This window comes from Oryctolagus cuniculus, chromosome 15 (genome assembly GCF_964237555.1).
Source record: "Oryctolagus cuniculus chromosome 15, mOryCun1.1, whole genome shotgun sequence".
NCBI classification, from domain to species: Eukaryota; Metazoa; Chordata; class Mammalia; order Lagomorpha; family Leporidae; genus Oryctolagus; species Oryctolagus cuniculus.
This window is the reverse complement of record NC_091446.1, coordinates 300,706-311,990: the sequence shown is the minus strand read 5'-3', so window position 1 is coordinate 311,990 and position 11,285 is coordinate 300,706. Positions and strand designations below refer to the sequence as shown.

General features: G+C 67.0%; 1 protein-coding gene and 1 long non-coding RNA gene across 2 annotated transcripts; one reads left to right on the top strand and one right to left on the bottom strand.

Annotated features, from left to right (window-relative positions):
* Nucleotides 1-490: 490 nt before the first annotated feature.
* Nucleotides 491-1,692, top strand: UTF1 (undifferentiated embryonic cell transcription factor 1). Its single transcript, XM_051839421.2, has 2 exons — nucleotides 491-1,046; nucleotides 1,130-1,692. The coding sequence occupies exons 1-2, from the start codon at nucleotides 491-493 to the stop codon at nucleotides 1,642-1,644; spliced, it is 1,071 nt and encodes a 356-aa protein (XP_051695381.2). The 3' UTR covers nucleotides 1,645-1,692.
* Nucleotides 1,693-10,271: 8,579 nt separating this feature from the next.
* LOC138845447 (uncharacterized) lies at nucleotides 10,272-11,026 on the bottom strand. Its single transcript, XR_011382707.1, has 2 exons — nucleotides 10,759-11,026; nucleotides 10,272-10,416 (listed from the first exon to the last, which is right to left on the bottom strand). It is a non-coding gene; the product is annotated as an uncharacterized lncRNA (long non-coding RNA).
* Between the last annotated feature and the right edge of the window lie 259 nt (nucleotides 11,027-11,285).

The window sequence follows — 11,285 nt, the reverse complement described above, 5'->3', positions numbered from 1 at the left end:
CTCCCATCGCGGAGAACACGCCAGAGCGCATGAAGACGCTAAGGGGTCGGTGAGCGCCCTCCCCACGACGGGCGGGGTCCCGCAGGTCAATGCCTGGAGGGGTTAAAGGGCACGGCACATGCGTAATAACAGAGTGGTCCTTAGGGGTCCCGCGCAGGGGAGCGCATCCCGCCGAGCCTCGGTCCAAGAGATTTAATTAAAAATCACCAACTCCACGGTTTTGCAGGTGCTTCCCCGTCGGACCCCGTCCCGGACAGGGCTTTGCTCTCCGCAGTCGGGGCCCGGGACGCCAGCGCACGCCGGGAGTCCAGCCCGGCGCAGGGGGCGGGGCGGGGCGGGGCGGGGCGCAGAGGCGGGGGGAGGGTCGCGCAGACCCCGCTCGGACCGCCGGACGCGGCTCAGGGCGTCAGAGCGCGTAGGCGGCCGGGCGTGCCTGCCTCCTCTCTCCCGCCGCGGCTCCGATCGCCGCGCGACCCGGCCCGGCCCCGGGATGCTGCTCCGGCCCCGGCGGCCGCCGCCTCTGGCGCCCCCCGCGCCGCCGTCGCCGGCCAGCCCCGACCCCGAGCTGCGGCCGGCCGAGGACGTCCCGGGGACGCCACCCGGACGGCCCGCCTCGCCGGACGCGCTGGCGGAGCTCGGGGCGCCCGTGTCTCCCGGCTCGGCCAAGCGCACGCCCTGGAACGCGCGGGAGACGGAGCTGCTCCTGGGGACGCTGCTGCAGCCGGCCGTGTGGCGCTCACTGCTGCTGGACCGCCGTCAGGCGCTGCCCACCTACCGCCGCGTGTCGGCCGCGCTGGCCCGGCAGCAGGTGAGGCGCACGCCCGCGCAGTGCCGCCGCCGCTACAAGTTCCTCAAGGACAAACTCCGCGACGCGCAGGGCCAGCCGCCCGGGCCCTTCGACGCACAGATCCGCCAGCTCATGGGGCTGCTGGGGGACAACGGGCGCAGGCGGGCCCGCCGCCGACCCCCCGGCCCCGGGCGCCCCCAGCGCGGCCGCCACGCGGCCCCCGCCGAACCCACGCCCGTGCAGGCCCTAGACGACCCAGGTAGGCGGGGGCCGAGGGGAGGGCAGAGGGCCGGGGCCCGCGCACGCGGGGATCCCCGAACCGACCACGCGCTCTGTTCCCAGGCGCCACGCCGCAGACATCCGCCCGCGACCCAGACGTAGATCCCGCCTGGACGCTCAGGTTCAGCCCGGTCGCGCCGAAGTCCTCGGACGCCGCTCGCGCGGCCAACTCCCCACCCGCACCAGACTCCCCGCCTGCGCGCGTCCCGACGGCCTTCGCCGCCTGCGCGCCCGAAACCGGCCGCGCCGAGGACCACGCGCCCCTGCCCGCCCCCGAGTCCCCGTCGCGGGCTCCAGACCCCGGCCCGGAGGACCGGGGCTCGCCGCCCGCCAGCCCCCAGCCCCGCACGCCCCCGCGGGCCGCCGCCCCGTCGCTGAACGCCGCGCTGCTGCAGACCCTGGGGCACCTGGGCGACATCGTGGCCGTCCTGGGCCCGCTGCGCGACCAGCTGCTGACGCTGAACCAGCACGTGGAGCAGCTGCGCGGCTCCTTCGACCAGACCGTGTCCCTGGCGGTGGGCTTCATCCTGGGCAGTGCAGCCGCGGAGCGGGGCGTCCTGGGCGAGCCCCGCCAGTGAGCCTGGGGACCCCGCCCTGGACCTGGCTGTGTTCAATAAAAACATTGTTTCTCGGACTGCATCCTGTGCGTGAGCCGCCTGGCAGTGGCCCCTTGCGGGACGTTCCACAAGATCAGGCCAAGGTGCAGATGCCCGGGGCCTGGGGAGGGGCTGGGGGTCCGAAGGTGTCGGTGCCCTGCCTGTGGCCTCCCAGAAGCCCTACCAGAGCCTTGACCGAGGTCGATCCGGGGCAGTGTAGACCGCGGAGGTCCTGGGGGACTGGGTGGGGAGCCCGCAGGCAGAGGACCTAGCCGAAAACGCCCAGGGAGCTTCCCCAGCAATGGCCCAGGGCCCCACCCCGCCCGCGGGGCAGGGAGAGGCTGCTTGCTGCGGCGGGGCGCCCGGGAATAACAATGGGGGCTCTGGGGCTGCAAATCAGCACCATCCGGGCCACCCAGCTCGCCCGAGGCGGGGGTCTTGTCCCCTCACGCCTGAGGAAGAACAGGTCTGCTGGAGGTGGGGGGGACGAGCGCCGGCGGCCAGGTGTGGGCCCCGCCCTGAGGTCTTCAGCCCCACACCCGCTCTGGGAGGTCGGGGACGTTGGGGGAGGAGTCTAGCCCGGTAACTGGAAGATTCTGCCTAGCTGCAACCTGGCTCCTGGAGCCCGCCCCAGACTGGGAGGAGGGCACTGGGGGGAGGGGCCCGAGGAGAAGCCCCTGCTTTTTGGCCCACGTGGTATCTGGGCATCCCCGGGCCCTGCCTGCTGCCCCCCGCCCTGCACTGGTGCCCTTGCTCACCAGGCGCCCTCTGGCCAGCATATTAAATCCACAAAACTCGGGAGCTGCACAGCGGTGGAGCCTCCGCCTGCAGTGCCGGGATCCTGTAAGGGTGCTGGTTCGAGTCCCAGCTGCTCCTCAGATCCCGCTCCGTGCCGTGGCCTGGGAAAGCCATGGAGGATGGCCCCAAGTCCTTGGGCCCCTGCCCCCATGTGGGAGATTGGAAGAAGCTCCTGGCTCCCGGCTTCTGCCTGGCCCGGCCCTGGCCACTGGGGAGGGAACCAGGGGTGGAGGATTCTCTCTCTCTAACTTACTTTCAAATAAATTAAAAAAAAAATCTTTGCAGCATGCACAGCCGCTGGGCACCTGAGCCTTCTCACTGGGGCGGGTCTCTTGTCCACGGGTTCACTCCCCAGAGGTCCACCACAGCTGGCGCCAGGAGCCTGCTCTGGGTGTCCCAGGTGGTGGCCGGGGCCCAAGGACCTGAGCCCTTGCTGCTGCCTCCTGCGTCCGCGCAGACCCCCGCCCGCCATCTTGTGCAGCTGGTTAGGCGACCACCCACGCCTCACCAGTGGGGCGTTTGTCAGTGGTCACTGTGTGCAGTTCCAGCAGCCGCTGATCTCAGATTCCCAAGTGGCCGCAGCCCCACCCCTGTGGGCCCACCTCGGACGCCCTGCCCTTGCCGCTCCCCACCTAGGAGCTCTGGCGCCAGCCGGGTCCGCTGAAAGCCCCCACCTGTGTCCCCGACCCCCTCAGCCTGGGCCAGCACCTGCCCAAGGCGTGGGAACAGGGGCCATCCTGCCTCACCCTTCCCCCCTCCCACACTCTGGCTGGGTGGAGGGGCAGTGGGCGGGGCCCAGCTCAGCTTTTCCCAGGTATTCACACGGGTTCTAAGAAAATACTTAGGGGGCCGGCGCCGCGGCTCACTTGGCTAATCCTCCGGCCTGCGGTGCCAGTACCCCAGGTTCTAGTCCCGGTTGGGGCGCAGGTTGCCCCTCTTCCAGTCCAGCTCTCTGCTGTGGCCCGGGAAGGCAGTGGAGGATGGCCCAAGTACCTCTCTCTCTGTGTCTAACTCTGCCTGTCAAAAAAAAAAGAAAAAAGAAAAAAATACTTAGGGGCTGAAGCTGCGGCATAGTGGGTACAGTGCTGGCCATCCTATATGGGCGCTGCTGGTTCGAGTCCTGGCTGCTCCTCTTCCAATCCAGCTCTCTGCTATGGCCTGGGAAAGCAGCTGAGGACGCCCCAAGTCCTTGGGCCCCTGCACCCACGTGGGTGACCCAGAAGAAACTCCTGGCTCTGGATCAGCCCAGCTCTGGCCTTTGTGGCCATTTGGGGAGTGAACCAGCAGATGGAAGATAACTCTCTCTCTTTCTCTCTCCCCTGTAACTCTGCCTTTCAAATAAATAAATAAATCCTTTTAAAAAATCTAAATGTTAAACTTAATAATCACCTTATCAATTTGGAAGATATTTCCTAGAGGTTTGTTTTATTTATGAAAGGCAGTGACAGAGGAGGAGAGGGAGAGGCTGCCGCATAGCCCAGGGCTGGGCCAGGAGCTGCATCCAGGTCTCCCACATGAGTGCAGGGAACCCTGCACCCCCCAGATGCACTAGCAGGAAGCTGGCTCAGATTTGGGGCAGCCAGGACCCCCCTGCCTACCCCGCTGCACGAGACTCCCCTTCAGTGAGTTCTGCTGACAAGGTGGCAGGTGCCATCTCCTGGGTGGCCTCGTCCCGACTGCCAGCGCCTGTCCTGGGCTCACTCTGACCATGTCACCTGTGTTGTCCCCACAACCAGCAACCCCATCCTGGAGCTGTGCTCGAGCCCCTGCCCCTGTCCTGAGGGTCCCTAGCCCCCCACCCCCAGGCTGTGAATTCTTTTCTTCCCTGATGGACAGTGCCCTCGATCTGCTGGCTGCAAAGAGCCGACCCCAGGACTTCAGGACCCTGCCCCTGCCCGGCCAGCTCTCACCCTGCCTCCTGGCTGTCTGGGCCCCGGGGGCTTCCAAAATGCTCATCATCTTCTGTGATCTGCATTCAGGACTTCCTCTCGGATGTGATAGGTAATGGCTGCCTTCCCCTCGCTGGCCAGGGTCCAGTCCCCCGCCCAGGCCTGTGGACAGCTACTGCCCCATCCTGCCCGGGCCCGAGGGTGGGGACGCCTTGGGTTAGCTGTGCTTGGGGTTTGTGTTTGGACCCCGGGCGGGGGTCTTTCACACCTGTGTTCTCTGGTGTCTTCCCAGGAGGTGTTTCCTCCCCCTCAGTCACTTGTGGTTGGTCCTGCAGCTCTGTTGCCCCAGCCCCAGCCCCAGCCCCAGCCCCAGCCCCGGTCCTGGCTGCCCCCGGGCCCTGGGCTCTCTGGGTTAACTGGCCCCAAGGCCAGGGACAACAGCAATTGCAGTCAGCAGGCACCTGAGCCGCCCAGGTGGGGGCGCTGTCCCCTGGCGTTTGCAAGGGCATGACAGCCGGGTCTTCTCACTCTAGTCAGGGTTCAGGGCGCTTAGCCCCCAGCCCTGTGCTGCTGCCCTCTGCAGCGCTGTGTGGAATGTTCCGGAGCTGCACTGTGCGGTTACTGTGCCTTTAAAACGTGGCCAGTTTCTCACTGAACTGCAGTGAGCTCAGGGCTCCAGGAGGGGCCCTCAGTCTTACATAAAATTCCACTTTCATCTTCCTGCTGCGAGTTGCCTTTAAGGTTTTTGTTTTAAAAGACTGAACTTGGGGTCAGCACTGTGGTATAGCCAGTAAAGCCGCCGCCTACAGTGCCGGCATCCCATATGGGCACCAGTTCAAGTCCCGGCTGCTCCACTTCTGATCCAGCTCTCTGCTATGGCCTGGGAAAGCAGTAGAAGCTGGCCCAAGTGCTTGGGCCCCTGCACCCATGTGGGAGACCCAGAAGAAGCTCCTGGCTCCTGGCTTCAGATCAGCGCAGCTCCAGCCGTTGTGGCCAACTGGGGAGTGAACCAGAGGATGGAAGACCTCTCTCTCTCTGCCTCTCCTCTCTCTGTAACTCTGTCTTTCAAATAAATAAACAATTCTTTAAAAAAGATAAACTGCCTCTTCCAGGCCAGCCCTCTGCTGTGGCCAGGGAGTGCAGTGGAGGATGGCCCAGGTGCTTGGGCCCTGCACCCCATGGGAGACCAGGAGAAGCACCTGGCTCCTGGCTCCTGCCATCGGATCAGCGCGGTGCGCCGGCCGCAGCGCGCCGGCCGCGGCGGCCATTGGAGGGTGAACCAACGGCAAAAGGAAGACCTTTCTCTCTGTCTCTCTATCTCACTGTCCACTCTGCCTGTCACAAAAAAAAAAAAAAAAAAAAGATAAACTGAACTTGCTATTTATTTGACAGGCATGGTGACAGAGAGAGAATGTTCCATCCTTCGGTTCACTCCCCAATGGCTACAATGGCCGGGGCTGGGCCAAGCCAAAGCCAGGAGCCAGGAGCTTCTTCCGGGTCTCCCACGTGGGCGCAGGGGCCCAGCACTAGGGCCATCTTCTGCCGCTTTCCCAGGACACAGCAGGGAGTGGAAACTGAAGATTTGGTGCCCTGAGGGAGGGGAAGCTCCCCCCACCTGCCCCACCGGCCACCTCCGGCTCCCCCTCGCCACCTCCGGCTCCCCCTCGCTGGACCGGCTGCCCAGAAGCAGCTGCTCTGGACGCCCCCTGCCCTCCAGCACCTGGGCCAGGCGTCCAGCGCCACGGGCATCCCAGAGGTGGAGGAGCCCGCCCCTGGCACGCCTGGTAGGTCTGGGTGGGGGAAGGGACTTCCCTGTGCTGGGTGGGGGTGGAGGCCTTGAGGAGGCTTTGGACTGAGCACTTCCCCTTGGCAGCAGCCTCACAGGCTCCTCCTCCTCCTGCCCTTTCACCCTTGACCCTCCGCTGGGAGGGCCCTTGCTGGTCCCGGGCTGTCCATCACCGGAGCCTCTTGTTTCCAGGGTAGGGCTTGGTCCCGGGGCTCGGTTCCCAGGGGTGGCTCTTCGCCCCCCACCCCAGCAAGGCCAGGTGCCTGTCTGCTCAGCCAGCGGCCCCTCGTGGCCCACGTGGGGGGCTGGGCAAGTTCTGTACAGCCCCGGAAGGCCCCAAGACTGTCCCACCCTGTCCTGCTGCCCTCAAAGTGTCCGGCTTCACCTGTCGATTCCCATCAGAAGTTCCAGGTCCAGTTCTACAGCGGCAGCCTTCCCTGCTGTTGCCATGGGGCCCCTCAGGGGTCACCCAGTGGGTGCTCGGCTCCACCCCCGTCTCCTGATGTGGGCGTGCAGAGGCTCCTGGAGACAGCATGCTGGGCCTCTCGGGCCCTCGCCTGGTGTCCTGCGCTCATCTGTCTGTCAGGGCTGTCGGGAAAGCTGGATTGGAGAAGCCCCGAGCTCACACCGGCACCGGAGGCTGGGCCGCCCGCGGCAGCTGGACCGGCAGAGCCGTTTGTGCATGGCCCAGGCCCAGGGCAGTCATTTCCGAGACTGGGCGCCCGGTCCAGGTTCCGGCAGCGTCCGTGGGTTCCTCAGCCTCCAGCATCCCAGCTGCAGCGCTGAGGTCTCAGGACACCGTGAGGAACCCGAGACCACGCCTGTGGGGAGCTTGGGCAGACAGCCCTGTGGGCACTGGACGGGGCTGCCTGCCCCCCTCAGGGCTCCTCTCTCCCTTGGCTCTGCCACCACCCGACTTCCTCTTCTGGGTCGGACACAGGCGAGCCTGTTATACAATGGTGACTGAACACACACGCACGCACATGCGTGCTTGCAGACACGCACACGCACACCCAACACCTGAGGCCCCACTTGACCCTGACCTCCTTAAAGGCCACCAGCCAGACCCAGGCTCTCGGGGTCACACATGGGGTCACACACGGGGTCACAAGTGGGGCCCCCTGTCCATGGCGAGGCCTTGGCAACCGGCGCTCTCGTCCCCATCGACGCCGCACGTTCCCGCGTGCACACAGCATCGCCACGTCTTAGACCCAGAATGGGAAAAGAGAAGACCTGGGAGGATGAGCACGTGAAGATTTCCTCGCATCAGAATGGCATTACGAGGCACCACGTGCAGTGGCGTGACAGCGTCGGTGGGGTGGGGCCCACGCGCGCTTCTGCCTCTCCCGGCGCTCACACGAGGGGGCCATGTGGGGGGCTTTCCCAAAGAACGGGCAGACTCAGAGCAGCGCCGCCCAGGACCCGGCCAGCGGGACAAGATGAGCCACAGGTGACCCCACCCACAGGCCCAGCCCCTCCCCGAGGCGCGTGGTCTCGGAACCCCTCGCTATGCTGCACCCGCCTGAGCCCACGAGGTGGAAGGCGGCCTGTACCCCGCCACTGCCGAGGGAGCCATGCAGGCGGCCCTGTCTCTGTGGCAGCTGTGTCAAGACGGCACCGCCTGCTCCGCCTCTTCCTTCCCGGTCCCCGCGTCTGAACCGCCTGCTCCTCAGAGCTGTAGAGAGGGCCTGTGGAGGGGCTTCCAGCACCCCCGGGGCGTGGGAGCCCTGGGGCTCAGCAGAGGGGCTTCCAGCACCCCCGGGGCCTGGGAGCCCTGGGCTGCAGGCGGCTGGTGCAGACGCAGCTCTCGGAGGCACAGGTGCGGCGGGGGTGCCGTGCCGGGTTGGGCATGGAGCAGGTTCCTGTCCCACCTTGACCCTGTCCTTACACAGGACCACAGGCTGAAACGCGCCCTGTTGACGCCCCTCCTCCCCCCTGCACACTCCCTGACTCCGCCCGCCCCCCGGCTCCCGTCCTGGGCTCCGGCCTGCAGTGGTTGTGCTCTTGGGCACTCCTGCCGGACCCCAGGCTCTGGTGCTGCCCCCGGCTCCTTCCTTCCACAGGTGCCGCGTGGGCCTCGTGCTGTGCCCCCTCACAGAGCCTGGAGGCCACCTGCACGCCCTGGGACCAGCCTTGTCCTCCGGACCCTGGGGCCTGTGTCGCCCGCCTCAGACCAAGGCTGCCTTCTGAAGTGCGTCTTGCCAGGTGCCGGTGGTGCTGGCCTGTGCCGTGTGCTCCAGCATGTTCTGGCGTGTTCCGGGAGGCCATGTCCCGGCGGGCGCCATGGCTGCTGGCCTGCAGGTGAGCCGCGCAGCCTGCCTCCTTCACAGATAATGACCTCAGGGTCGGCAAACAGCCCGGAAGACAAAGGCCCTAGGCTTGCAGGCAGGGGAACCCGCAGGGAGCCCTGTCCAGGACTCAGCCAGCACGGGGCTGCCCTCGCTGAGGGGCAGGCGGGGCTGCCAAGGGCCTGATGCCAGCAGCCTCTACCCAGACAGCGTCCATGTGCAGATGCCCAGGAAGCAGCAGGAGATACGGCCGGCCCAGCACCCCCCAGGAGCCGAGTGGCCCCCAAAGGTCGCCGGGGAGCTGCGCAGCAGGCACGGCCAGGCCTTGGCTCCTGCACTGTTGGAGCGTTGGCCGTGGAGTTGGTGATGAACCCTCAGGGGCCAGCGGCCACCGTGTCCCGTGTACCTCGCCTGGGATCACTGCCTGCCTTCTCTCTGTTCCCTGGCCCTTCTGGCCCTGGGTCAGCTCTGGCCACAGGTGGACACAGCCGGGAGAGGACCTGCGTGGAGTCCCCAGGCCTGGTGCCCTTGGGTCTGTGTCCAGTTCGCAGGGGACTCGGGCTGCCCCCGCCCCCGAAGGCTGGGCTGGGAGAACAGTGGGGACTGTCCTTGGTCAGAGACCACGGAGACAAAACAGCAAGCCCTGAGCCAGACTGCAGCCCCAGGCTACCCCTGGAGTCGGGCCTGCTGTCGGGGGCCCAGGTCTGATGTGACAGGAAGTCACCGGGGCCGCAGGAAGTTACCGGGCTCAGGCCCTGGCCGGCCCTGGCTGCCTTTCCAGTGCCACGTCCATGCCCCCTCCCCCTTCTGAGTCCAGGGACAGGAGGGGGCAGAGGCTTCCTTAAGGCCCTGAAGGCAGAGGAGGGGCCGCCCTGTGCTCCCCAGGTGCCAGCCCCAGGACTGGCCACCCAGGTCCTTCTTCCTCACAGCCGGGTGCCAGCCTATCACTGCCCAGGGGCCGGGGCCAACACTGGGACATCAGAGCCTGGAACCCGGCCCCCAGGGGACGTCAGAGCCTGGAACTCGGCCCCCAGGGGACGTCAGAGCCTGGGACCTGGACCTGGAGCTCGCCTTTGAGGCTTGTCTGGCCTGGGCCCCAGATGCCCTTCTCGTCAGCCTGGGAGTGGAAACTCCCTGCTGCCCTGCTGGGATCCCTAGACCCACCCCCGCCATCCCTGAGATGGGACTGACACCTGCACTCCTGAAGTGGCCCAGTGCTGCCACCACAGCCGGGACCGGCACAGAGGCGGGCGGCCTGGTGACCTCTCCACCTGCAGTACAGGCAAAGGCCGGGGCCCAGGGGCAGCCAGGAGCCTGAGGAAGCCATGGTCCCCAGAATTGTGGCTTTTCCGGGTCTCTGTCCCAGCCCAGGGGCTGCACCCCTCAGCCGGCAGGATAAGAGGGCAGGGAGAGCGGGTCTGGAGCCCACCAGGCTGCCCCTCCCCTCACGCCCGGCCCTGGGGCCCCTGAGAAGCTGCACAGCTATGACACGCATGTGTCGTGGTTATCGCTTTGGCATGGGGTTGCTGTGTCTTGCTGTGCCCTCAGGCCTCAGCCCTGGCCCCTGGGGGTCTGGGGTGTGTCCCCCCCAGAGCAGGAGGCCTTGGGGGACTGGGCTGCCATGATCCCAGGCCCCTCCCACCTAGAAGCCCCCACTCCCATGGCTGTCAGATGAGGAGGGGCTGAGAGGGGTCAGTGGCCTGGGAGCAGCGCCCCCACACTCGCAGCCACCTTTGACCTGTGTCCACCCCCTGGCCCGTGTCATCGGTTCCCACGTCTGTCCCCTGGGGTGGGGTCCCCAGGACCGCCCCTCCTTCCCGACCATAGAGGAAAAAGCGGCACAGCAGAGCAGCCCAAGAACTGTTTATTGTCAGTGGGAAGCAGTCACTGCAGGGCACAAATTCACATTGGTGTCTTCGTGTCCCACGGCGTCCCTCGTCCCCCGGCTGCGCAGCCAGGTCCCTGTGGGCAGCTCTGTGGCCTGCGAAGGAAGCTTCCCAGGAGGGAGGGGGTGGCCTCCCCAGTAGCTGCCCCGACACTATCCCCCCGACCCGCAGGGGCCGCCCCCACTCCCGGCCCACCCCCCATCCCGCGTCCTCGCCCCGCGGTGCAGCACAGCCTGGTCCCCGGTGGGTGGAGGCGGCTGTGGCTCCATTTTCCCATGCTCTACACCTCTTTAGGCCAGACCCTCAAAGAAGTATATGCATAGGAAGACGGAGCCACGCACGGGCCGGGCTGCTCCTGCTGCTGCGTCCTGCACCGGCCCAGGCCCGCTGGCCAGCAGGCGCCGCCGTCCTGTGAGTGTGAGGAGGGACCCAGCCCAGCCTGGCCTCACCTGGGGTCCAGCCTCCGGGCAGCCAGCTCCGCGGTGCCTGGAGCCGGGCGGCGTCAGTGTGCGCGGCGCCTTGGGTTCTGCTGCTGCCGGCCCCGCGCCCCATTTATACGCAGGGGAGACCTTGGCCCGCGGCCGTCACGTGTGGTCAGAGGGCTGCTCCGTGCCAAGGACCCCATTCCACCCCCGCACCTGCAACATTGGGGCACAAAGACCTGCTCTGAGCAGCACCAGAGCCAGCACAGCAGGTGGGGGGCGGGGGGCGCACGGGGCAGGGGCTGCCAGCCTGGGAACTGGGCCGGGCCGGCCCTGGCTGGCCGGCTCCAGGACGCTTATCTCCTGCTGTCTTCCTGCGTGCGTCACCGGCCAGGGTGCAAGGGGCAGCGCCGGGGACTCGCTCCCAGGGAGGCCGCCCCTCCCGAGCCTGCCCAGCACAGCCCTGCAGTGTCTCTGCACCCCAGGCGGCCCCAAGCCGGGATGGAGCTCCCAGCCCCAACTCCAGGGGGGCTGCCCCCCTCAGCCCTGGCAGC